At 36.0% G+C, this 26,780-nt stretch overlaps 1 protein-coding gene across 5 annotated transcripts in view; it reads left to right on the top strand.

The window, feature by feature from the left end:
* Tanc2 (tetratricopeptide repeat, ankyrin repeat and coiled-coil containing 2) overlaps positions 1 to 26,780 on the top strand; it is a 247,578-nt gene that overhangs the window by 99,508 nt on the left and 121,290 nt on the right. For 3 of the 5 annotated variants that reach the window (XM_090349974.1, XM_090349973.1, XM_090349972.1), the window contains exons 5-6: positions 17,412 to 17,560; positions 24,555 to 24,741. In XM_090349974.1, the coding sequence (XP_090206100.1) occupies positions 17,412 to 17,560; positions 24,555 to 24,741 (336 nt within the window). Of the gene's footprint in view, positions 1 to 4,100; positions 4,212 to 17,411; positions 17,561 to 24,554; positions 24,742 to 26,780 lie in introns of all 5 variants that reach the window. The other 2 variants (XM_090349971.1, XM_090349970.1) reach the window with 1 other exon arrangement.

Genomic DNA, 26,780 nt, shown 5'->3' with positions numbered 1-26,780 from the left:
TTACATTCCTAGTTCTGGTTCTTAGCGCTTCTTAGAGTAGTTTTCTTTTATCACTTATCATAATAAAATACTTGGTTTAGGGTTTAATGCTTTTGATACGTATCAGTCACTTTTCCTTTTTACTATCAGTTAAATCATTTTTGATATATAATTCTCTTAATCAACAGAATCATCCTCTATACCATTTGTACAGTGAATTCTATTAAAATTCTAGGTTTTCAAGAAAAATACTGTGTTCCATGCTGTATTTCATCCTGTGTTCTGTACTAGGCAGTATTATGACTGTTGGACAGCTTGTAATATCTATGATCGCATCTTCTGTACTTCACAGACTTAAAATAGCACTAATTATCTATAACATGAATCAAAGCACCATTGTTACCTACCTTCTAAAGTAATTTAACTTTATTATTAGACAATGGCCTTGAGCTTCCCAGATCTTAAGTAATTCTGTTTATAAGGCTCTAAGTGTTTTAAGAGGTTTATGTCATAATCTATACAAGTTATTGCCAATAATATAGTACATACTGACTTTGTAGTACTCAGCTGTTTCCTTTTTCCGTATGATCTCTAGAACTTTTATCCCTCCTGTTGGCTCCCATAATTTTTGTTTACTCCTCATATCTACCTTCTTGAGTATATTCTACCATCCACAATTTCTTTCATATATCTCTGCCCTAAGATTGTGGTTCCTATTACACCAAAGTTATTAAAAATTTTAATATACAAAGTCCTTTGATCAGAGACCAGTGTTACCTTTGCCAGAACTCAGCAAGAATAATAGTTTTTCTGGTATCAAGACAGTTCCTAAATAAATTCTAGTAATGTATTAAAGAACTTTAAGAATAAAATTATAGACAGGCACAATGACTCACACCTGTAATCCTAGCTACTAAGGAGGCTGAGATCTGAGGCTCAAGGTTCAAAGCCAAACTGGGCACAAAAGGACCTGAGACTTTTATTTCCAATTAACCTCTAGGGAGAAAAAAAAGGGAAATGGGGCTTGGCTCAAGGGTAGGGCAGTAGCCTTGAGCTGAAGAACTCAGAGACAATGTCCAGATCCAGGAATAGGGTGATAGCCTTGAGCTGAAGAGCTCAGGGACAGTGCCCAGGCTGAGTTCGAGTTCCATGTCCCACCCCCCGCCAAAAAAAAAGAATAAAATTGTAACCATTTCTCTTTTACAAGGCAATACTGAATAAATAAAATGGTTTATTATTTTGTTAGTTTTAAATCAATTGGTAAGAATATAGTAAGAGTTTTGGATATTTCCTTTTGGGAACCTGTATAAAAATCTCTTTAAGTTTTAAAGGACACTTAAGTATTACACTCTTGGTAGTGTAATTTCTTCTACTCCAAGGCTCATTTTGGGGGAAGAGTTAAAATAGTAGCACCATTACTATTAGATTTTTTTGGTTGCCATGATGGCAACAGACTTTATGTTGTTTTCTTTTTAATATACATTTAAATTATATATTCATACCCAAAGTTTAAATTGAGATTTCACTGTCTATAGGTTTTCACTATTGACACATTTAAAACCTATTTTCTAAATTCTTTTAACATTTTTTTCATTTTTATCCCACAATGAAATAAATAAGAATTCTGGCCATTGTAATAACAAAATTGTTTAATAGTTTCTATAATGTCTTTTAAATACTTTAAAATCTCTTGGGTGCCAGGCGCATTGACTCAGGCCTGTAATCCTAGCTACTCAGGCAGCTAAGATCTGAGGATAAAAGTTCAAAGCCAGCCAGGGCACTGAAGTCTGTGAGACTCTTATTTCCAATTAACTACCAGAAAACTGGAAGTGGCTCTGTGGCTTAAGGGGTAGGGCAGTAGGCTTGAGCTGAGGAACTCAGGGACAACAACCAGGCCCAGAGTTCAAACCCATGACTGACCAAAAAAAAAAAATCTCATGGGTCAGTAATGGATGAGGATTTTGATGAGTATGTAGAAACTTTTGACAAAAAGTTCCATGTTCTATACCAAGTCATGTATGTGAAAGGATAATATCACATATTCTCTACTATCACATGGCATCTACACATAAGAAAAATAAACAGGGTCGAGAGTTTGGCCTAGTGGTAGAGTGCTTGCCTAGCATGCACAAAGACCCGGGTTCGATTCCTTGGTACCCAATATATAGAAAAAAGCTGGAAGTGGTGCGGAGGCTCAAGTGGTAGAGCGCTAGCCTTGAGAAAGTCCAAGGACAGTGCTCAGGCCCTGCGCCCAAGCCCAGGACTGGCAAAAAAAAAAAAAAGAAAAAGAAACAATAAGCCAAGTATAAAATTATGATACTGTTTAGAGTTGATGAGGAGGTTGGGGTAGGGAAACTGGGAGGAAAAACATCAGAAGGGGTATCAATGTTCAAGAAATAATATACCCATTACTGACAAATGAAGCTGTAACCCCTCTTTACATCACCCCGACAATAAAATACAAAATACACTTTGAAAAGAAAAAAAAATCAAAGGAAAAAAAAAAGAAAAGCAGAAAGAGAAGGAAAAGAGATGAGTTTGATTAAAATACTTCATATGAATGTGTGAAAATAGAATGATGAAACCTATTAAGAATTATCTAATTGAGATGTAGATAGAAACTATCATGATGTCCTTTGTATAATTAATAGAGGTTAATAAGATTTTTTTTAAGATTAAAAAAAAGTTCTATGATCTTAAACACTCCTGTGACTTAGATACCTGTAATTACAGTATCAACATATAATGCTTACAAATCATTTTCAGACTGAACTGAGACTTTATTGCCAGGGTGAATTAAAGTTTATACATGAATGGAGTTGTGTCTCAAGTGGTAGAGCACTTGCCTAGGAAATGTGAAGCTCTGTGTTCAAACTCCAGTACTGCCAAAACTTTCTAGGCTCTGTTTGAAGGCATCAGTGTATTTTTAACTTTCAAAATATTTATCAGAATATTTGAACATATTGTTTCTTAATTTATCTCCCCTACAAATCAGGAAATAAAAATTATATGTGCTGCTGGGTCTGGTGGTGCACAGCTATAATTTCAGCACTCAGAAGGCTGAGGTGGAGAAGGAAGGTTACACAGTGAGATCCTGCCTCAAGAAAAAATTGATGTGCATTTTCACGAAATAAAACTAAATTTATGATTTATTTTATAATAATGAGTGAAATCTATGAAAGGAATATTACTGTTACATGGATTTTATGATTAAATTTGTAATTAAATTATAGCTTTAATATTGCCATAACCTAACTAGTATTTTAGTCTGCTGACAGTTTTTATTTCTTACATTAAGGGATGCGCAGAGCAGTAAGGTTGATATTCTTGTTAAACTACATAGGTTGAGTGTAGTTAATCATATTTAATCCCACTTTTTGTATTCATCAGAATTGAATATTAAATTAATTTGTGGATAAAGAAAACTTTTAGATTAAAATTATAAACAAAACCTTAAAACCTAGTACTGTTCTTGTTTAGTTAGTTTTTTTTTTTTTATGACACAGAAAGCCAAGATGAAGTTTTTTTTGTTGTTGTTCTTTGGTTTTGGTTTGTTTTTTTTTTTACCAAAAGAAAAAAGAGCCTAAAGGTTATAGACAATTAAATTTGTGCTCATAGTTTTGAATATTAGATTTGAGCTTTTCCCATTTTTGGTGACTTTTTAGAAATACCCATCTCTTTTATGAAGAATGCAGTTATTTTTTTTTTCTGGCACGAAAAAGTAGGGTAACCTGATCTGAGTCTGACAGAGTGTGTCGTTCATTTAAGTACTTCCATCTGTTGCCTGCTGTTCCCCTTACTTATGACCCCTCTATGTTTCTCTCTTTCCCTTTTTCCCCATTTCTGTTTCCTCCTTTTTCTCTTCTCTTTTCCACTCTCTCCTCTCTTTCCTCTCTCCCTCCCCTTCCCTCTCTTTCTGCCCCGCCTCTCTGTCTTGCTCTCTCTCTCCCCCTGTCTCCCCCCCTCTCCCTCTTCCCCCCTCCCACCTTCTCTCTCTCTCTCTCTCTCTCTCTCTCTCTCTCTCTCTCTCTCTCTCTCTCTCTCTCTCTCTCTCTCTCTCTCTCTCTCTCTCTCCCCCTCTCCCCCTCTCCCCCTCTCCCCCTCTCCCCCTCTCCCCTTAGCCCCTCTGAGGAAGGCAAAGTTTGTTGAGAGCCCACGAATTCCAGAATCCGAGCTTGGCTCCCCAACTCTCTCTTCAGCTCAGAAACTGGACGTGGATGCATACTGCCCTGGTAAGCATGCATGCAAAGTGTCTGCTTTGGAAGAGGGAGGATTGGATCAGACCCATCCAGCAAAGCAGTGTTTTGCATATATCCTACACATAAAAGCGTGTTAGTCCTTGCAAATGATCCATATTCTCCTTAACACATTTTTTAACCGAATGTCCTATTTTTCATTGATAATGCAAGTGTTAAACAATTTCAAAGATAAGTTTCAAGAGAATTAAAATAATCTTAGCAGATATATTGGATTATTTCTGTGATTTGAAATAAAGAAATTTTGTTACAGCTATGTGTAGACAGAAATGTGGGAGACATAAATAGGAATATTTATTCAATACTGGAGCCTTTGCATATGACCTATTATGCCTAATTCCTAACCCTTCATAGTTGTAGAAAATACTTGTGATATTAGATGCATTAAACTTGAATTAGGAAAGAACTAGGTTCCTGAATTAGACTGCTTTTGGGCATTTTGTTTTAGAAATACCTTTTCTCATGAATGGCCTGTAAACACATGTAAGACTTCACTAAAACCCTTCTTGTGTGGCAGCCAGAGACAGACTCATTATCAGTGTTTAGATTCTTTCAGACTTAAATGAGTTGCCTGGCAACATCTTTTACACTGTTTCTAGAATGAGTCTATAGAGCTCTGTTAGAAATGTTCACAGCTCTGGTTGAATATACAGATCAGAACACTAGTGAAAGAACAACCTTAAAAGACTTGGTTTCAGATCTTTTATTTATTCCTGCTCTTGAAACTTTGTTAAACCACTGAATGCAGCCACTATGCATTTGCAGCATTTGGGGTCAGTAGAATAAAATGATTTCTAGCTCTAAGAAGATATCAGTAGCCTAGTAATACCAGTATATTATATCTCTGAAGCCAGATAGGATTTGTTAAAGTAACAATGCAAATAAAACAATGGGCAAAAATGTGGACCAAACTTAGTAAAATAAAGGACATTTGATTTTTATGAACCAATTCTAAATATCAAAAGACCTTGGGGATTTTACTCTCAGAGTGTTAAGCCTTGGACTTCAACCACTGTTATAGGTGACAATTCTAAATCAGTAGTGATTTTGTATTAGGAACTAGCTTTTCTGTTTCTAAAAGGAACAAAAGCTTTTTAGGTGGTACTGTATCACAGAATCTTTTTTGTGTTTTGAGGTGTAGTTACACTTCTCATATAATGAATTATTGTGTTTTATATTTCTTCATGCAAATTTTAGTGTTATGAAGAAAAATGAATGCACTAATTTCCTGTAAAGTTGATGTTTTTTTCTACCCTCCCTTCTCCCTCTTTCTGTCCCTCTCCTCTGTCCTTCTTCCTTCTTCTTTCTCCCCCTTCACTTTCCACTTCCTTCCACACCCAGCAAGCACTCCATCAATAAACTATACCCCCCCAAGAGTCTCTTTTCAGATTTGCAAATCAGAATGACTATGTGAAGCCTGATCATTTCACTTCTTCAGTGCTCATGTGATATCCTTAATCTAATGTAGCTATTGTTATTGTCAAGAAGCAAAGTAGGTGCTGTTTTTTTCATTTCTGTACTGAAACACTAAAGACAGTCTTATCAATATGATTATTTATGCATATTTTCTACAAACATGAATTCTTTGCTTAAATCTACTATCTTTAAACAGCTAGGAAGAAACAAAAACATGACACCAAATGTTAATTACCATGCTATGCAGTCTTTGCTTTCCTTATCTGAAACAGATATAAAACAGAAACTTTATGCTGGTTTGCTCTTTTATAATACAGTTATTAATCCCTCTGAAAATAAGTTTCTTCACAGATAGAGTGATAACTTGGAGGTTGAAACTTATCTCTACATAGTATCAAAATTTAACAATAGACAAATGAATAAGCTCATAAAACAAACAATTGGAAGTTAGGAAAGGGTACCTCAAAGTGTGGTGCTTCAGTATGTTGCATCCTATATTTTGAACCAAATAAATTTGGAAAGCTTTAGAAGCAGCCTCAGAAAGAAGACCTTCTACCCACCTATACTTCGATCTTCCCTGTCACTCTCCTGAAGCGAGTTCAGGAAGAGCTTCTCTGAAGTTTCATTATCAGCCTAAATTGTAGATTGTCCAAAAAGGGAACTCAGTTGTCATGTGTTCTCACTCACCAAAATCTCAGCAACAAGGGAAGATTAACTGTGTCACAGGAAAAGAGACAGATGGTTGATGCTGTGCCCAGACAGACTTTGTCACAGACTATCACTTATTCTTCTGTGGGCCTGTTCATCTTTTCCAAAAATTACTTACTCTCCTCTAAAATGTCCAGTCCTCTTCCTGCCATTCTCTGAAAAGAGGGTATATACACATGTTGCTCTCAGGGGTATTTGGGTATTTGCTCTTCTTTCCTTATTGGTTCCTTGAACCAATTAATGTAACTCATCACATCAACAGAAGCAAGGAGACGAATCACATGATTGTCTCAATAGATGCAGAAAAGGCATTTGACAAGATCAATACCCATTTATGCTAAAAGTTCTGGAGAAACTAGGAATTCATGGAACACTCCTAAGTATAATAAGGCGGTGTATGACAAACCCACAGGTAGCATTATACTTAATGGTGAAAAGCTAAAGCCATTTCCACTAAAATCAAGAACAGGACAAGGATGCCCACTCTCTCCACTTCTCTTTAACATAGAATTAGAATTGCTAGCCAGAACAAGGCAAGAAGCAAATATAAAAGGGATCCCAATAGAGAAAGAGGAAGTGAAACTTTCCCTCTTTGCAGATGACATAATTGTGTATTTACAGAACCCCATAGACTCTACTCCCAAGTTGCTTGGAGCTGATTCGAAACTTTGGCAAGGTAGCAGGGTATAAAATTAACCCTCAAAAATCAACAGCCTTCCTGTATACCAACAATGAGAGGAGCAAAACAGCAATCAGGAAAGCAACTCCTTTTGGAATAGCCTCAAAGAAAATAGAAGCATTGGTTTTATGTTAAATAAACATAAACCTTTTGGTGTCTATACTTTTGGTTAGAAGAATTGAAGTTTTGTGTCTGGCACATGGGCATATATATTTTTCTTTTTTTCTTCTGTACTTGGCATCTCTGTACTCGTCTTTTCTGTGTTGTATATATGTAAAAGGAGATTGTGAATTAAAAACCAGACCAAATCATTAATATCTGTTCTACAAAGGAAAACTAGTATGTAGCTGTTGATCCCGAATAATTGTCCAGTAAATAGATTGCTTCATTCTGCATATCATCAGACTCTAATGTTCCAAACTAAGAGTTACTATTCTTCAAATCAAATTTGTTGCGTGCAGAATATATGGGGGGATATTTAAGTAAGCAATGTATCTCGGAGATGAATTGCAAGTCATTGGTTACCCTTCTTCAGTGTTTAATAGAACAATCCTATCATAAGGGAATAGGTCAGTTCTGTACTCTATAACTATTCTACCTGTGCTATAATGTTGTTTGGAGCATGTAACATAGCCTTTCTTTGTTTCTACTTTTTAAAATTATCTTTAAGTAGTCATACAAAGGGGTTTAACATGTCAGATTATGAGTACAGTGTGTCTTGATCAATGTCACCCCTTCCATCATTCTGCCCCATCTTTTCTTATACCATCTCTACCCTTACGATACAGAATGAACATTGATTTTGCTTACTCTTCTTCCCTCTATTCATGAGCCCTCTCCTCTCTTCCCCCTTCCTCAAATATATATATATATATATATATATATATATATATATAAAATAGCTTCCTGCTGTTCATTATGTTAAATAGTTTGCCAGCTGTTCAGAGGAGTCACACCATTGGACTGCTTTACTACATCTGTAAAGTACTTCTAAATAATCAGAAACAATATTTAAACATATAGAAGTATCTTTAGTTAGATATGTCTTATTGTATTTTAATTGTGGTTTTTTTCCTTATTGGTCTTTTGACCTAAAACATGTTATGTAACCTCTCTTTGCCTTAATTTCCTGTCATAGCAACATTATATTTAACATGACATTTCTGTATCCTTATAAATCATTTTAATAAAAAATATACATTCATAAAAATATCTAGGAGAAAACAATAAATAGTATCATTGATTACCTGGAAGGAAATGATTATTTTGATTGTTGGAAAATGAAAGGAGGATGGTAAGATATTGCTAATATTAGCAGACCTTATATCTAGTTGGTGGTATTACATGTGGTTTTAATTTCTTTTATCTTCCTTGGATCATATGTATTAGTAAGTGGAAGCTCAGATTTTGGAGTTAGACCTAGGCTTAATGTCTTTATCTTTTAAAAAAATTTTTTGTGTGTATGCTGGCAGTTGAACTCAGGGTCTTGTGCTTGCTAATAAGACAAGTGCTCTAGCTCTCAGCTAAACTGCCAACCCCTAGTGAGTTTAATTTCTGACTCCCTTACCTACTAGCATTGTACATGTATAACTTAACATAAAAAAATATTTGTGAACAAAAAAATTATTTGAGTTGGGTATGGCATATACCTATAATCCTAATGCTCAACAGACCTAAGGTTAAGAGGATCCTCAGTGTGGGACCGATCTGGACTACTCCATATTTTCAAAGATAGCCTAGGATATATAATGAGACTGTGTCTTAAAACAACAAACTTCTTTCTAAAATGATAATAAAAAGCTGGGCATGGTGGCTCACGTCTGTAATCCTAGCTTCTCAGGAGGCTGAGATCTGAGGATCAAGGTTCAAAGTATCCCCGGCAAAAGACTGAAAGACTCTTTTATCTCTAATTAATAACTAGAAAAGGGGCAGTGGTGCTGTAGCTCAAGGGGTAGGGCAGGAGCTTTGAGCTGAAGAACTCAGGCCCAGAATTCAAGTCCCATGACCCATACACACACACACAAAATGGTAATAAAAATAAGTCTCATTTTCCTATTACATATGATTGTCACTATGAGTAAGCAAATAATATAAATGCCACATGCTTGGCAAAAAAAGAGAAATAGTTAGTTATACATCCTTAGCTAATAACCACTTTCAAATGTTTCTGTTACTTCTTCAGCATGATCACCACTATATTTTTCTGCATTTTCTAAAATTTCTACAATGAGCTCATATTGAAATACTTTTTTTCAGATGTCACTGAAGTAGTGTTTTGCTTCTTAAGTGTTTGATACAAATTTAGTATAAAATTTTAGTGTAGATATGAACTTCAGTTTTGATGGCAGGCACATCAAAAGTTTTATGTTATTTATAAATACATTTGCAAGTTTAGGAACAAAGTACAAACTAGTCCAAGGAAAATAAGACTTTATCCACAGAAGAAATTGAGATAAATCATTTTATATGGTCCTTTTAAGTCTCTTTAAAATGACAGTGGTTTTCAAAAGTATTTCAGTGATATCTCAGTAGTATTTAAGGTGACAACAAAATGTATTTAAAATACAGGAATGGAAGAGTATATGCTAGTTATTGGCACATGTTCATATTTTAGTATATTTTATATCTGTAAAAGATTTTCACTTGGATTTAAAGAGACCCTTCTCTGAAGAAGAAACAAAAATGGCCTATAGACACATGAAGAAATGTTCGACATATCTGGCCATAAAAGAAATGCAAATCAAAATAACTCTAAAATTCCACCTCACTCCAGTTAGAATGGCCAGGATCAAAAAATCTAATAACAACAGATGCTGGAGGAGATGTGGCCAGGAGGGATCACTACTACACTGTTGGTAGGAGTGCAAACTCCTTCAGTCAGTATGGCAGTTCCTCAAAAGACTAAACATAGAACTCCCCTATGACCCAGCAATCCCACTACTTGGCATTTACCCAACCATCCAGAAACAAGGGTATACTAAGTCCACTAGCACAGCAATGTTCATTGCAACACTATTTACCATACCAAAGATATGGAACCAACCCAGATGTCTCTCAGTTGATGAGTGGATCAACAAGATGTGGTATTAATACACAATGGAATTCTATGCTGCTGTCAGAAAGAACATCGCCCCATTTGTTAGGAAATGAAAAGACTTAGAAAAAATCATATTAAGTGAAGTAAGCCAGACTCAAAGGAACATAGGCTCAATGGTTTCCCTCATTTGTCATAATCAGTAGAAACCTTGGGCTCTCCTAGCAGAGATTTACAATAGAGCAAAACCTAGATACATAAGGCCATACAGTGTGACCCTAAATGAAAAGACTTCTAAGATATAAAAACAAAAGCCATATAATGAGTGATTGTTGTCCTTAATGTACTATGTTATCTCTCATCTCTTTTGCTGTCCTTTAGTTATCTTATATTGTTACAGTATTTCACTTTGTTATCTGATATATTGGATAAATGTGTATTTGGTTATTTGAAATTGGATAGGGAAGGGGGAAAACAAGATGAGAGGTGGAGATGGGGGGGGAGAGAAATGGGGACCAAGACATGGGAAAGGGTATCAATGTATGTGAAATAATGCACCTTCTATCTGATGAATATAATTTAACCCTTCTATTAATTACAATAAAATTATATAAAAAAAGATTTTCACTTGGATTTTTCAGCATTGTTCATACTATAGTAGAGGTAAAAGCTACTTTATGAAAATAAGACATTATATTAATCTACTTGAAAGCTCTTTTTCTCTAGCACCTATTTAGTCATTACAATTTCAACTAAAGAAAGATTCATTTGGAGTTAGAAGTGATAATATACTCTCATACTTCTAGCACCATTCTAGAGGCTGAGGCAGGAAGACCAAAAGTTCAATACCAGACTACAAAGTAAATTGCAGATTAGTTTAAGATACCTAACAAAACCCTGTCTCAAAAAAAGAAAAAATGAGAAAGACCCTATCTCAAGAAAACAGATGGTTTCATTTTCTCCCTGTCATTTTTTATGTTTCTGAAAACATATCAAGGTTATCTTTAATCTTAAATAATTCAGCATATTTTTATTTTGCCAAAATTTTGTGCTTATAAATAAAATCTTGTGTATGATTTTGCCTTCACCTGTCAGTGGAGTCTTTTTCTCCTTCCTCATATTATCAGTTATATTGTATTTTATTCCTTTTATGTTATGAACGTAGTAAGTATAAAGCAGAATTTTTGAGTCATATAAGTGAGCAATGTAAAGTAGGATCCAAAACCCCATAATATTTAAGGATAAATTTAACAAAATTTGAACAAGACTTGGACACTAAAGACTACTATAAAATGTTAAGACAACGAAGATACAAGCACACAGACTATCATACTGATAGGCTGTAAGATTGAATATTATTAACATAGCAGTTTTGCCTATTCAGTACATTCTCCCCCCCCAAAAAAAATATAGCTTCACTTACAACCTAGTTCTGAAATTTAAATGGAATTAAAAATGGTTTAAAAATGGATACTAAATATCTTAAAATAATAAGATTTGTAGTTTGGTATAAAACCATATGGCATTATAACAATGCTTACTAAGTTAAAAGGACGTATTTAACTACATTGAGAAAATTTTATAACTTTTTTAACATTGCTTTTTCATTAGCATAAATTCATGGTCCAAAAAGATTGCATTATATTTGCATACATACATACATACATACATACGTACGTACGTACAATGTGCTTTGATCAAATTCAGCCCCTCTGTATTACTTTCTTAGTTTCCCTCCTTAGCCCTATTACTTCTTTTATAATGTTTACCTTCCCCATTTATTCTCTCTTCTTTTATGCACATCTTCCTCCCCCAATGGTCCTCCTTTTTTTTGTTTTAAGGCTGGGAGTTGAACTCTTGATATGATACTTTTGCTCACTGGCTGATACTCTACCAACTGAGCCACACTCCTACCCCCTGGTTCTTTTACAATCATGTCATACTGCTTTTTTTGGTCTTGATTGTACATTAGTATTTCTGAGCTTGGCTTATCTCATTTAACATATGTGCTCTCCAGTTCTATCCATTTTCCAACAAAAAATTTTATTATTCTTTATGGCTAAATAATAGTCTATGGTATGTATGTACTACATTTTTTATCTGGTAGTCTATTTGGGAGGTACTTAGGCAGGTCTGTATCTTAGCTATTTTAAGTAGTACTGCTATAAACATGAGTGTGGCAAGTATCTCTCTTGCTGATATACATTCTTGGGATATATGTACAAGAGTAAAATAGAAGGATCTTATGGTGGTTCTACTTAGTTTCTTGAAGAATCTCCATAGTGTCTGGAGTGATTTGCATTTCCACCAACAGTATATGAGGATTTCTTTTTTACCACACCTTTTCAGATTTATTTGTTATTTTCTTGATGATTACTATTCTGACTGTGGTGCGATGGAATCTCAGTATCATTTTCATTTACATTTCCTTTAACTAAGTATATCAAATATTTCTTCAGGTATTTATTGGCTGTTTATACTTCTGAGAACTCCTATTCTCATTTGCCAATTTATTAATTGAATTACTTGTTCTTCTTTGTTTGTTGTGTGGTTCTTGGGTTTAAACTCAGGACCCCATCCTCACATAGCTTGTTTACATATTTTACCACTTGAGGCAAACCTCCATTTTGACTTTTCGCTGGTTATTTTGGAGTTGGCATCTCATACACTTTTCTACCTCAGCTAGCTTCAAATCTGTTGAATGGCTAAGGTTACATGCACAAGCACCAGGTTGGATTTTTTGTTCTTTTACATAAGAGATGAAGATAAAAACTGGATTTAGGAAAATTATTATAGTGATCAACTCAAGAAACATGTTAAGAATAATGGATTCTGTGTGTGAATGATAATATAATGAATCTTGAAATCATTATGCTCAGTGAGTAAGCTATACACAAAAGGGCAAATATTGTATGTTTCCATTTATAGGTGGTTCTTAGAATAGATACTTATGCAAAATCAGAAAGTAGAATAGCAGTCACTAGGAGATGATAAAAGGAACACATGTAAAAGTTATTTTAATAGGTACAATTTTTTCTTGGGGCTGATGAAAAAAGTTCTGAAAATGAATGGTGGCAAATGTTATACAGCATTATGAATATACAAACTAAATGCTAACTTAAAACGGCTACCGGGAAAAATTTTGTTACATATGTGTATGTATATGTTGACGAATGAAACATTTACATAATTTCAGATTCCCTTATTTTAGTAATTACAAAAAGATAAAGTGTGATTTTAACTGAAAAAAATCTTATAGACACTAACAAAACTAATTGATAACATTTAACACAGTAGTACTTTTGTGATGCTTCTGCTTAAAATGTATATATACATGAATATATATTCATATAAATCAAATCAAGAAGTAAATTCTTATTTTACAAAACCACTGGACTATAATACTTGGAAGTGTCAAGGTCATGAAAATTAAGACTAAAGAATCATCTCTCATCTCTTTTGCTGTCCCTTGGTTATCTCATATTGTTACAGTATCTCACTTTGTTAACTGATATATTGGATATATTTGTATTTGGTTATTTGAAATTGGAAAGGGAAGGGGGGAAAACAAGATGAGGGGTGGGGGTGCGGGGAGGGAAATAGGGACCAAGACATGAGAAAGGGTATCAATGTATGTGAATTAATGCACCTTCTGTCTGGCAAATATAATGTAACCCTTCTATTAATTACAATAAAAATATATGAAAAACAGACTCATTACAAATTAAATGAGATGAGGAAAACTAATTACTAAGGGAATTGTATAAGCCTCAATTGCATTCTTTTTCTTTTTTTCCCATATATATTTTATTGTAATTAATAGAAGGGTTACATTATATTCACCAAATAGAAGGTGCATTACTTCACAAACATTGATACCCTTTCTCATGTCTTGGTCCCCATTTCCCTCCCCCCCATCCCTACCCCTCATCTTGTTTTCCCCCCCTTCCCTATCCGATTTCAAATAACCAAATATGCATATATACAATACATCAGATAACAAGGTGAAATACTGTAACAATATGAGATAACCAAAGGACAGCAAAAGAGATGAGAGATAACATAGTACATTAAGGACAACAATCACTCATTATATGGCTTTTGTTTTTATATCTTAGAGGTCTTTTCATTTAGGGTCACACTGTATGGCCTTATGTGTCTAGGTTTTGCTCTATTGTAAATCTCTGCTAGGAGAGCCCAAGGTTTCTACTGATTATGACAAATGAGGGAAACCATTGAGCCTATGTTCCTTTGAGTCTGGCTTACTTCACTTAATATGATTTTTTCTAAGTCTTTTCATTTCCTTACAAATGGGGCGATGTTCTTTCTGACAGCAGCATAGAATTCCATTGTGTATTAATACCACATCTTGTTGATCCACTTATCATCTGAGGAGCATCTGGGTTGGTTCCATATCTTTACTAGGGTAAATAGTGCTACAGTGAACATCATTGTGGTAGTGGATTTAGTATGTCCTTGTTTCTGGATGATTGGGTAAATGCCAAGTAGTGGGATTGCTGGGTCATAGGGGAGTTCTATGTTTAGTCTTTTGAGGAACTGCCATACTGATTGAAGGAGTTTGCACTCCTACCAACAGTGTAAGTAGTGATCCCTCCTGGCCACATCCCCTCCAGCATCTGTTGTTATTAAATGTCTTGATCCTGGCCATTCTAACTGGAGTGAGGTGGAATCTTAGAGTTGTTTTGATATGCATTTTTTTATGGCTAGATATGTCGAGCATTTCTTTGTGTCCATAGGCCATTTTTATTTCCTCTTCAGAGAAGACTCTCTTTAAGTCTTTGGCCCATCTTTTAATGGGATGGTTCTTTCTTTGAAGATTAGTTTTGGAGTGATTCAATTTTTTGAGCTGTTGATGTATTTTAGATATGAGGCCTTTGTCCGTTGTATGGTTAGTGAAGATCTTCTCCCACTCTGTAGGCTTTCTAGTTAATTTGCTAGCTATGTCCTTTGCCATACAGTTAATGCAGTTTAATGCAGTCCCACTTATCCAGACTTTCTGTGATTTCTTGTTTCTTATTAAGAAAGTTTCAACCTGTGCCAAGGAGCCCTCGTGTATCTCCTATTTCTTCTTGTAAAGTTTTCAGTGTATCTGCATTTACGTCCAGGTCTTTGATCCATTTGGAGTTAATCCTGGTACAGAGTGACAAAGAAGGATCCAAGTTTAGTTTTCTGCAGGTGCTTAACCAGTTCTGCCAGCACCACTTGTTGAAGAGTCTGCCTTTCTTCCATTCTATTTTTTTGGCTCCCTTATCAAAGATTAGGTGGTTATAGGTCTGTGGGTTAATATCTGGGTCCTCAGTTCTATTCCATTGGTCTTCAGGCCTGTTCTTGTGCCAGTACCAAGCTGTTTTGGTCACTGTAGCTCCGTAATAGAGTCTAAAGTTTGGTATTGAAATTCCTCCTGAGTTGTTCTTTCTGCTAAGAAGTGTTTTTGCTATACGTTGTCTTTTATTATTCCATATGAAATTTTAGATTGCCTCTCCTATTTCTTTAAAGAATGACATTGGGATATTGATGGGTATTACATTGAATTTGTAGATAGCCCTTGGCAAGATTGCCATTTTTACAATGTTCATTCTTCCAATCCAGGAGCATGGGAGGTTTTTCCATTTCCTCCGTTCTTCTTTAATTTTCTTTTTCAGGGTTTTAAAGTTTTCATCAAAAAGGTCCTTTACATTCTTAGTTAAGTTAGTTCCTAGGTACTTTATTTTCTTTGAGGCGATTGCAAAAGGAGTTGCTTTCCTGATTGTTGCCTCGTTCCTCTCATTGTTGGCATATAGGAAGGCAGTTGATTTTTGAGGGTTAATTTTATACCCTGCTACCTTGCCCAAGTTTTGAATCAGCTCAAGCAGCTTGGAAGTGGAGTCTTGTAGGATTCTTTAAATACAGAATCATGTCATCTGCCAAGAGGGAAAGTTTCACTTCCTCTTTCCCTATTTGGGTCCCCCTTATGCTTGCTTCTTGCCTTATTGCTTTGGCTAGGAATTCTAATACTGTGTTAATGAGGAGTGGAGAAAGTGGGCATCCTTGTCTCATTCTTGATTTTAGAGGAAATGGCTTTAGCTTTTCACCATTAAGTGTAATGCTAGCTGTGGGTTTGTCATACACAGCCTTTATTATGTAGAGGAAAGTTCCATAGATTCCTAGCTTCTCCAGAGCTTTTAGCATAAAGGGGTGTTGAATCTTGTCAAATGCCTTTTCTGCATCTATTGAGACAATCATGTGATTCTTGTCCTTGCTCCTGTTGATGTGTTGAATTATATTAATTGATTTGCGTATGTTGAACCAGCTTTGCATTCCTGTGATGAATCCTACTTGATCATAGTGTATAATTTTTTTTGATGAGTTTCTGAAAATGGTTGGCCAGTATTTTGTTGAGAAGTTTTGCATCAATATTCATCAAAGAAATGGGTCTATAATTCTCTTTCTTTGAAGAATATCTGTCTGGTTTTGGGATGTTGCATTCTTTTTCTATAAAAAGGCATTACTGAGCAAACATTCAAACTTAAATGAGGTCTGTAAAAGAGATTGTAGATACATGAAATGTTAGTTTCCTCATTCTTTGCTGGTAGTGTAGTTTATGTAAGAGAATATCTTAGAAATGCATACCATCTGAGGGGGTGAGGTATCTGTAACTTTGAAATGGCTAAGAAAAAGTATTCTTTGTACTGTTCTTGAAACTTCTTAATAAATTTGAAATTATTTCAAAATACAAACTGACTATATAAAATGTTAAAAAGAAAAAATCATGATAAAAGAACCTGAATGAAGTAATTATGACTAGGAACTAGATGCCAGAACTAGGACTATGCTAGGAAGGCAGTTACCAAAGAAATATGAACTTCTTTCTGTTCAATAAAAAAAAATTGCTGGACTATGTTGGCTAACATCTGTGTAATCCTAGCTACTCAGGAGGCTGAGATCTGAGGAACTCGGTTCAAAGCAAGCCCAGCAGAAAGTCCATGAGACTCTTATCTCCAAATAACCACCAGAAAATCAGAAGTAGAGCTGTGGCTTAAGTGGTAAAGCACTAGCCTTGAGCTGAAGAGCTCAGGGACAAGCGCCCAGGCCCAAAGTTCAAGCCCTATGACCAACAAAACAAAACAAAACTATCCTCAGATAAATTGAGGATAATCGCAGTAAACTGTATATCAAATTATAGTCTTTAAAAGTGAGACTAGCTGCACAGAGACTGTAATTTATAATTTTGGGTTCTCAATGTGAAAGTTGAAGAAATGAGCAAACAATATAAGCCTAGGCAAAGACCAGAGCATTGTAGTGTGAAAGATTCATGTTTTGCCCTGCCTTTTTGTTATAGATGATGCTGAGCAAGAACTTGGCCCCCCTCCATCTGTAGATGAGGCTGCAAACACACTCATGACGCGCCTGGGTTTCCTCCTTGGAGAGAAAGTCGCAGAGGTTCAGCCAGGGGACCAGTACGGCATGGAGGTACAGGATGAAAATCAGGTAAAATTTGCTTGCTGTCAACTTTATGAGATGCAGTGTAAATTGGCTTCTTATATCAGGAGAAGAAAAAAATGTGTGCTTGTATGTGTTCATTTTTTTCTTTTTTGAATTTTTATTTTACTTATTTTTTTTCCAGACCTGGGGCTTCAACTCAGGGCCTGGGCTCTGTCCCTGAGCCTCTCTGTGCTCAAAGCTAGGACTATACCACGTAAGCCACAGCACCACTTCCAGCTTTTTCTGTGTGTGTGTGGTACTAAGGAGTCAAATACAGGGCTTCATAAATGCTAGGCAAGCCTACCACTAAGCCACATTCCCAGATCTGTGTATTCATTCTGAAAGGAACAGTTCCAATTGTTTAACAAAGTCTGAGGTTTGAAATATAACTTCATTTTCTATAGTCACTGTATTTCTTCAGTTTATTACTGTCTTTTTACATATTGTTGGATTTCAAACCCAAAAAGAATTAATAAATAAGGAAGCAAGCAAACCAGACAGTCAACAAAATTGACATAATGCCATTATACTATTTCCAAGTACATGTAAATTGGTTAAAATGTGAAGCCATAAGAAATTCTTCACAGATTTTAAAATATACAAATTACTTTCACTACAATAGAATTAAATATAAAATGATTACTTAGAAATTTAAAGTTAAAAGGAAACCTTTTAAAATCCTTCAAATAGGGCCGGGAGTTTGGCCTAGTGGTAGATGCTTGCCTAGCACGAATACCAGGGTTCGAATCCTCGGTACCACATACATAGAAAAAAGCTGGAAGTGGTGCTGAGGCTCAAGTGGTAGAGCTCTCTAGCCTTGAGAAAGTCCAAGGACAGTGCTCAAGCCCTGAGCCCAAGCCCAAGACTGGCAAAAAAAAAAAAAAAAAAAAAAAAAAAAACTTCAAATAATGGAGCACTAATGATTTAGGAAATTGTGATCCAGAGGTTCACAACTTGGGGCCAATCTGGATAGAAAAGTCCATAAGACTTTCTTCTAAAATAATTAGTAAGTAACAGGGTTGGAGGCATAGGTCAAATGGTAGAATGCTAGCTAAATATGAATTTCTAAGTTCAAACCTCCATACTGGAGAGAAAAAAAAAGCCCAAATGTAACTGGGCACCCAGTACTTTATACTTTAAATACTATCTAATTGGGAAGGTAAAATTAAGAGAATTATGGTTCAGGGCCAGCCCAGACCAAAAAAAGTTTACAGCAGGCTGGATGCCTGTGGTTCACACCTGTAATCCTAGCTACTCAGCAACTGAGATCTGAGGATCATGAGTCAAAGCCAGCCTGGGCACACAAAAGTCAGGGAGAATGCAGGGTGGACGTGGGGGCTCACGCCTGTAATCCTAGCTACTCAGGAGGCTGAGATCTGAGGATCACAGTTCAAAACCAGCCAGGGCAATGTAAAGTCCAAAGCTCCAAAGCTGAGAGACTCTTATCTCCAATTAAACACTAGAAAAGTGTGGTTGTGGCTCAAGGATAGGCTGATAACCTTGAGCTGAAGAGCTCAGGGATATCACCCAGCACCCAGGCCAGGGTTCAAGCCCCATGACTCCCCCCCGCCCCGCAAAAAAAAAAAAAGCCCAGGAGACTCTTATCTTTAAATAACCACCAGAAAACTGGAAGTAGCAGTGGCACTGTGGCTTAGGTGGTAGAGCCATAGCCTTGAACTGAAGAGCTCAAGGGCAGCACCCAGGCCCAGAATGCAAGCCCCATTACAAACCAACCAAAAAAACATGTTTACAGCAGCCCTGCCCAACTGAGATCTGACCACACCTTTTATCCTAGCTACTATGGAAACCTAATATAGATGGCTTATGGCTAGGCAGTAGCATGCCTAACAAGCACAAGACCATGAGCTCCAGCCCGAGTACCACCCAAAAAATAGTAATTCTCATATATTTAATAGCAACTAATACAATCCTAAACATCGTGATATCACAAGAAATCCAATATTGTTTTTTCTATGCATGTGGTACCGAGGAATCGAACCCAGGTCTTCGTGCATGCTAGGCAAGCACTCTACCACTAGGCCAAACTCCCGGCCCCAGAAATCCAATATTTTAAAGAAAAATAAACACAGCCAAATGTATAGACTATAAGGATTTACCTAAAAATTTAAAATGTATATATTAGAAAAGTAGAAAACATAAAAAATGAGTGGTCTAAAAAGTTGTAAAACATTAATGATTAAAATTACGTTTTAGTTTTCTTTTGGGGGCTGTTTTCTGTTTTTTAAGGGTAGCAAAGAAATTGCTAAGAATCTGATTCATTTGTGTGATCTTATTAGCATAAAAGTCTTGTTGTATTTCATTCAATAAAAGACAAAATGAATTTCAAACTGACTGTTTAATAAACATTTGTGAAAGTTTCATGCCATGTATTAGTTATATCATAATTAATTCTATAGGGATAATTTCAATATACATACCTGTCTTTAAATAGTATTTATTTATTTACTTGTTTATTTATTTATTTTTGCCAGTCCTGGGACTTGAACTCAGGGCCTGAGCACCATCTTTAGGCTTTCTCAATACTGAAAAAGCTCTATGCCAGGTAATACAAAGCCAAGAGACTCTTATCTCCAATTAATCACTAGAAAACATGAAGTGGGGCTGTGGCTCAAGGTTAAGGCGGTAACCTTGAGCTTTAGAGCTCAGGGACAGCACCAAGGCCCAGGAGTAGGATGATAGCCTTGAGCTGAAAAGCTCCTGGACTATGCCTAGGCCAGAGTTCAGAGTTCAAGCCCCATGACTGCCCCTCCCCCCCAAAAAAAGACTGGAGCTCTATCACTTGAACCACAGTACCACTCCTGACTTTTTTCTATATATGTGGTACCAAGGAATTGAACCTGGTGTGTCTTCTTGCATAGTAGGCAAGCCTTCTACCATTGGACCAAACTCCAGGCCCTATATCTCTTATTTTTATTCTCACTCCTTAGGTCACTGGTTTTGCTAGAAGCACCTATGAAGTTTTTATAAAATTTAGATACTTGAAATTCAGATGCTTACGATTCTGAACCATTGTTAATTCTGTAAATGCTGTCTTAGCTCCTAATTACCTCTAGTCTTACCACTTAATAAAATCTAAAGTCTTAACTGAGGCAGTGGCTCACACCTGTAATCCTAGCTACTCAGGAAGCTGAGGATCAAGGTTCAAAACCAGCCCTGGGCACTAAAGAACTAAGACTCTTATCTTCAGTGAACTACCAGAAAACTGGAAGTGGTGCTGTGGCTCCAGGGGCTAGGGTTGTAGCCTTGAGCTAAAGAGCTCAGGGACAGAGCCAAAGCCCAGAGTTCAGGCCCCACAACTACAACCAAGAAAGGCACTATCTGATCTCTCCCTTGGTAACTCTCATCACTTTCACATTTACCAACTGCTCTCCACCCATTCTGGCATCTTGTTACTCCTTGAACATAAAACATGTTTATTCGTATTGGCATGCTCTTCATGCATAATTAACTGTCTCATTTCACTCAGCAATCTTTTTCATATTTCTGCCTCAGAAGGTCTTCCTTAATGACTCTATCTAATAACACTCATCCTGATGTCCCTGTGCATTATTCTCTTAAGAGCTCTTATTATCACCTGATAGCATATTACAGATTTAGTTGTGAGATTTTTTCTTTGTATGTTTTACAGGAATAGAATCTTCCCACTGGCAGGCCTGATCACCTTTAAAAAAAATTTGAAAATCACATGCTAAAGGTTATATAAATATTGATGCAAATAAGACATTTATTTTACTTTTCCATCTTTTGACATTCATAACAGATTGAAATATATGACTAATAACCACCAAGTAACATGATTGACTGAGTGTTTACCAGACTCCTTTCACAAAAATTTGTGTAAAATTTGTGCTTCCTCTTTTTGTGGTTCTTCATGTTATGGTGATTTCTATGGAATATGCCTTGCTTATAGAATAAAAGGATCTTATATAAGTAACATGGAATTGTTAACAAACTACAGCATAATGGAAAAACCATTGAACCTGCAAGTAGGGAACACATATTTTAGTTTCAGATCTACCACCCACCATTTTTAAATTGAGGGATGTCACTTAGTCTCTCTGAGCCTGGGATGTTTTTTTGTAGGTAATAAGAACTGACAGTTATTACATCTTTAAGGTATACTAATTATTAGTCCCATCTAATAGTATTAACTCATATTTCAATATTCAATTAAGAAAATGTAATCACTGGGCCCGGGAGTTTGGCCTAGTGGTAGAATGCTTGCCTAGTATGCACGAAGACCTGGGTTCAATTCCTCAGTACCCATACACAGAAAAAGCTATAAGTGGTGCTGTGCCTCAAGTGGTAAAGCTCTAGCACTGAGAAAGCCCAAGGACAGTGCTCAGGCCCTAAGTTCAAGCCTCAGGACTGGCCAAAAGAGAGAGAGAGAGAGAGAGAGAGAGAGAGAGAGAGAGAGAGAGAGAGAGGGAGGGAGGGAGGGAGGGAGGGAGGGAGGGAGGGAGGGAAGGAGAGAGAGAGAGAGAGAGAGAGAGAGAGAGAGAGAGAGAGAGAGAGAGAGAGAGAGTTCACATGCTAGAAAGTAATGAAATGATTCAGACAGCTTTTTACTTTTTGTTTTAACAGCTACACCATAATATTCTAGTGTAACAAAAAAAAAAAATAACACCTTAGGGGCGGGGAGTTTGGCCTAGTGGTAGAGTGCTTGCTTAGCATGCACAAAGACTGGGGTTCTATTCCTTGGTGCCATGTACATAGAAAAAAGCCAGAAGTGGTGCTGAGGCTCAAGTGGTAGAGCTCTAGCCTTGAAAAAGTTCAAGAACAGTGCTTAGGGCCTGAGCTCAAGCCTAGGACTGGAAAAAAAAATAAGAAAAGAAAAGAAAGAAAGAAACAAAGAAACAAAGAAAGAAAGACAATTTAAATAAAAATAACACCTTAGAGGATTGTTTCAAGGGTTAATTTTTTTAATGTGAAAATGCTTTGTAAGCTGTAAAACACCTTAAAAATATAAAGTAGCATGTAATAAAGTTAATATATAAGTATATGTATGACAGTATAAATTATATGAAGTTATTTCATTGCTTTCATATTTTTTAAATTTATGTTTATTGTTTGGTTAATGTATAGAGGGGTTACAGTTACATTCGCCAGGTAGTAGATACATTACTTTGTTTTCATATTTTTGATACTTCATTTTCACATTTCTTAGAAGAAAATGCTGTTTATTATACTTTTAGTACCAAGTTGATAAGTAACAAATAATAGAAATGTTTTACTATTTAGCTTTATGTAGATAAAATAATAATAAAGCTAAATGGTAGTTGCTTAATATAACAAACTCACAGAAAATGGTTACTTTGAACACTAGAATTTCTAGTCTTATGAAAATTATTAAGACCTAATAAGTCATGTTCCTTGGTTACTTCTGATCTAACGAGGAGATTAACAGTTGACTGCTATATTTAGGAAAATCATATAGTCAAGATATCCTGCAAATAGTACTGTGATGACTGAATCTAGGACAGCAAATTATACATATCATTTTTCTGCAAAAGACCAAATTTTGAAAGGGATAGTCAAGTTCCAAATTTATTTTCTTCTCTCAGAAGTTTCTAAAATGTTAGGATATACCTCATGAATTTTATCTGAGTTTTATCTTTTACCCTGAAAACCTATAAAGAAGATAATTTGCAGTAAAGGAATAACTCAGGTTATAAGTTGATCTTAGTGTGTAGTCATTTTCTTTTTTTTTTTTTTTTTGCCAGTCCTGGGCTTGAGCTCAGGGCCTGAGCACTGTCCTTGGACTTTCTCAAGGCTAGAGCTCTACCACTTGAGCCTCAGCACCACTTCTGGCTTTTTTCTATGTATGTGGTACCGAGGAATCGAACCCAGGTCCTCATGCATGCTAGGCAAGCACCTTAACCACTAGGCCAAACTCCCGGCCCCTGTGTAGTCATTTTCTACAAAGAAATTTAGTTTTCTATTAAGTTAACATTTTTAATCTATTAAACTTTTAGACTAAATAATTTTTCTCTGCATTTATTTATTGTCTCTAACAGATGCCTCTATACCAAAATTTTTATTTACATTAAAAATTTTATTTTTAGCTGGGCACGGTGGCTCATTCCTGTAATCCTAGCTATCAGTATGCTGAGATCTGAGGATCTCGGTTCAAAGCCAACCTGGGCACAAAAGGACCTGAGACTCTTATCTCCAATTAACCTCTAGAAAATGGGAAGTGGGGGGCCGGGAGTTTGGCCTAGTGGTTAAAGTGCTTGCCTAGCATTCATGAAGACCCGGGTTCGATTCCTCGGTACCACATACATAGAAAAATGCCGGAAGTGGTGTGAAGCTCAAGTGGTAAACCTCTAGCCTTGAGAAAGTCCAAGGACAGTGCTCAGGCCCTGAGCTCAAGCCCACGACTGGCAAAAAAAAAAAAAAAGAAAATGGGAAGTGGGGCTTGGCTCAAGGATAGGGTGGTAGCCTTGAGCTGAAGGGCTCAGGGACAGTGCCCAGGCCAAGTTCAAGTCCAATGACCCACAAAAAAAAAAAAGAAGAAAAAAGAATTTTATTTTTATTTATTCTTCACTGTGAAGTATTAGTTCTTTTTCTATCTGGTAAATGTCTACTGTACAATTTTTTATCTGGTAAATATCTACTCTACAATTATTAAAAAGCAAAGTTCTATGACTTTTGGAAAGTGTGGGATAGAACTAGACTCTTGTGCTGAATAGGAAATTCCCAATTTTCTGTTAGCATATGGTAATAGAAGTACTTAGGACAGGTACTTCCTAAGCAGAAAATCTGACCACAAGTGTCTGCTGACATTAATTTTATCAACTTTTACTTTAATTGTAGAATCGAGAATCTCTTATCCTGGAAAACAAAAGCAAATAAAACCTAATAGAGGTAAAAATTGTATATGTAAATTGTATATTTATAAAGATATTGTTTTGCCATAATATCCATCTTACTTTAAAAACTATCCACTTATCCTACTTTTTGTTGTTTAATCTTTCAGACCTCAGCAATCACCCAGAGAATAAGTCCCTGCTCCACATTGACTAGCAGCACTGCCTCTCCACCAGCAAGTAGCCCCTGTTCTACCCTCCCACCAGTCAGTACAAGTGCAACTGCCAAGGACTGTAGCTATGGGGCCGTTACCAGTCCAACTTCCACCCTTGAAAGCAGAGACAGTGGGATCATTGGTAAGTTGGTTTTTATACGAACCATTTTATAGTCTTTTTTTTTCTTTTTAAAAATAATTATACATGACCAGATACAGCCACTCACTAATCTCAGCTACTTGGAGACTTGTAGGATTCTGGTTTAGAGCCAGCTCAAGCAAAAATTACCCAGACACTATCTCAACCAATAACCTGGGTGCATTGGCCTCATCTTAGCTGTGTAGAAATTGGAAATAGGAGTATCTTGGTATAGATCAGTCCAGGCAAAAATGTGAGAACTTATCCAAAAAATAACGAAAGTAAAAGGGCTAAAAACATGCCTCTAATGGGTAGAACTCCTGCCTAGCAAGTTCAAGGCCTCGAGTTTGAATTTTACTATTGCCAAAAAGTAATTGATTGCCCACACTTACTTTAAATATCTTTTACATATGTATGAATAAATATATAAATATAGCTTTATCTTTTTAATGTTGCTGTAGAAAGAAATAAAATTCAATAAAATGAAAGAAACTCCCCTGCAGACTTATCAGAAATTAGAAGGGGTAATAGAAAGCATTCTGTATGGTTGGTTATTTCTGTCAATTCCCATATGTCATCTCTCTAGCAACACTGTCCAATAAAGGTTATTCTTTACTGGTATAATAGAGAGTTCTGTAAACAAAGAAGACATTAAGATTAAATAATAGAAAGCTTGCCTATAAAGTTTGTGGTCCTGGGTTCAATCCTCAATACTGCATTTTTTAAAAATGCTAATTAGCTACAATTTGAGCTGTTCTGGGGTCCATTTGTTCAAAGCATCTATTCTTCTTTTTTTTTCTTGCCAGTTCTAGGCTTGAGCTCAGGACTTGAGCACTGTCCTTGAGTTTTCTCAAGGCTAGAGTTCTACCAGTAGAACCTCAGCATCACTTCCAGCTTTTTTCTATGTATATGGTACCGAGATCTTGAACCTGGTTCTTTCGTGCATGCTAGGCAAGCACTCTACCACTAGTTCAAACTCCCGGCCCTATTCTTCATTTTTATTATCAACAAGGTATCCTATCTTTGCCCTCTACAAGGTAAAACAATGTTATTTCTTTCCTTATGATTCAAGAGCCTAAAACAGTATATTCTTTTTTTTTTTTTTTGCCAGTCCTGGGCTTGAGCTCAGGGCCTGAGCACTGTTCTCAAGACTAGAGCTCTACCACTTGAGCTTTAGCAACACTTCCAGCTTTTTTTCTATGTATGTAGTACCAAGAAATTGTGCATGCTAGGCAAGCACTCTACCACTAGGCCAAACTCCCGGTCCAGACAATATATTCTTTTTTTTATATATATATATTTTTTATTGTAATTAATAAAAGGGTTACATGATATTTGCCATATAGAAGGTGCATTAATTCACATACATTGATACCCTTTCACATCAGACAATATATTCTTATGACAAGCTTGGGCATTAAATAAAACCTACAGGAGCAACACAAAGGATCAATGAAACAGAGCTGGTTTGAAAAGACTAATAAGATTGACAAGCCCTTAGCAAAGCTAGCCTAAAGAAAGAGAGAGAAAATCCACGCTAATAAAATGAGAAGTAAAAAGGAAAATATTAGAGCAGAATGCACTGAAATCTAGAGAATAGAATATCAATAAATATTTTTAAAAACTAGGACCAGATACATTTATTGCTGAGTTCCACCAGATCTTCAAAGAAAATAATATGTTGCTCCAACAATCCTATAAAATGAAAGGGAAAGAAATCCTTCCACAACCATTTTGTGACAAGCCAGGGTTGCTTTGATACCATAAGTATCAAGTTGGCTTGACACTTGGTAAGTTGATTTTCTATATACCAATCTTAATATCCTGAGAAAGAAACCAGGAAAACACGCCTATTCATAATATTGCAGGGGGAAAACATCCTAATGTAAATATAACCAAGGCATTGAAAGACTTCTACAGTGAAAAGTAACAATAAAGAAGGGACTTGAAGAAATCATTAGAAGATGAGAAGACCTCCCATGTTCATAGATTGGCAGAATTGATATTGCTAAAGTGTCATATTGCTGAAAATGGTGTTCAGA

This window comes from Megascapheus bottae, chromosome 17 (genome assembly GCF_031878675.1).
Source record: "Megascapheus bottae isolate mThoBot1 chromosome 17, mThoBot2.hap1, whole genome shotgun sequence".
In the NCBI taxonomy this organism is placed as follows: domain Eukaryota; kingdom Metazoa; phylum Chordata; class Mammalia; order Rodentia; family Geomyidae; genus Megascapheus; species Megascapheus bottae.
The sequence above is the reverse complement of the archived record's forward strand: the minus strand, read 5'-3'. Positions and strand labels throughout refer to the sequence as shown.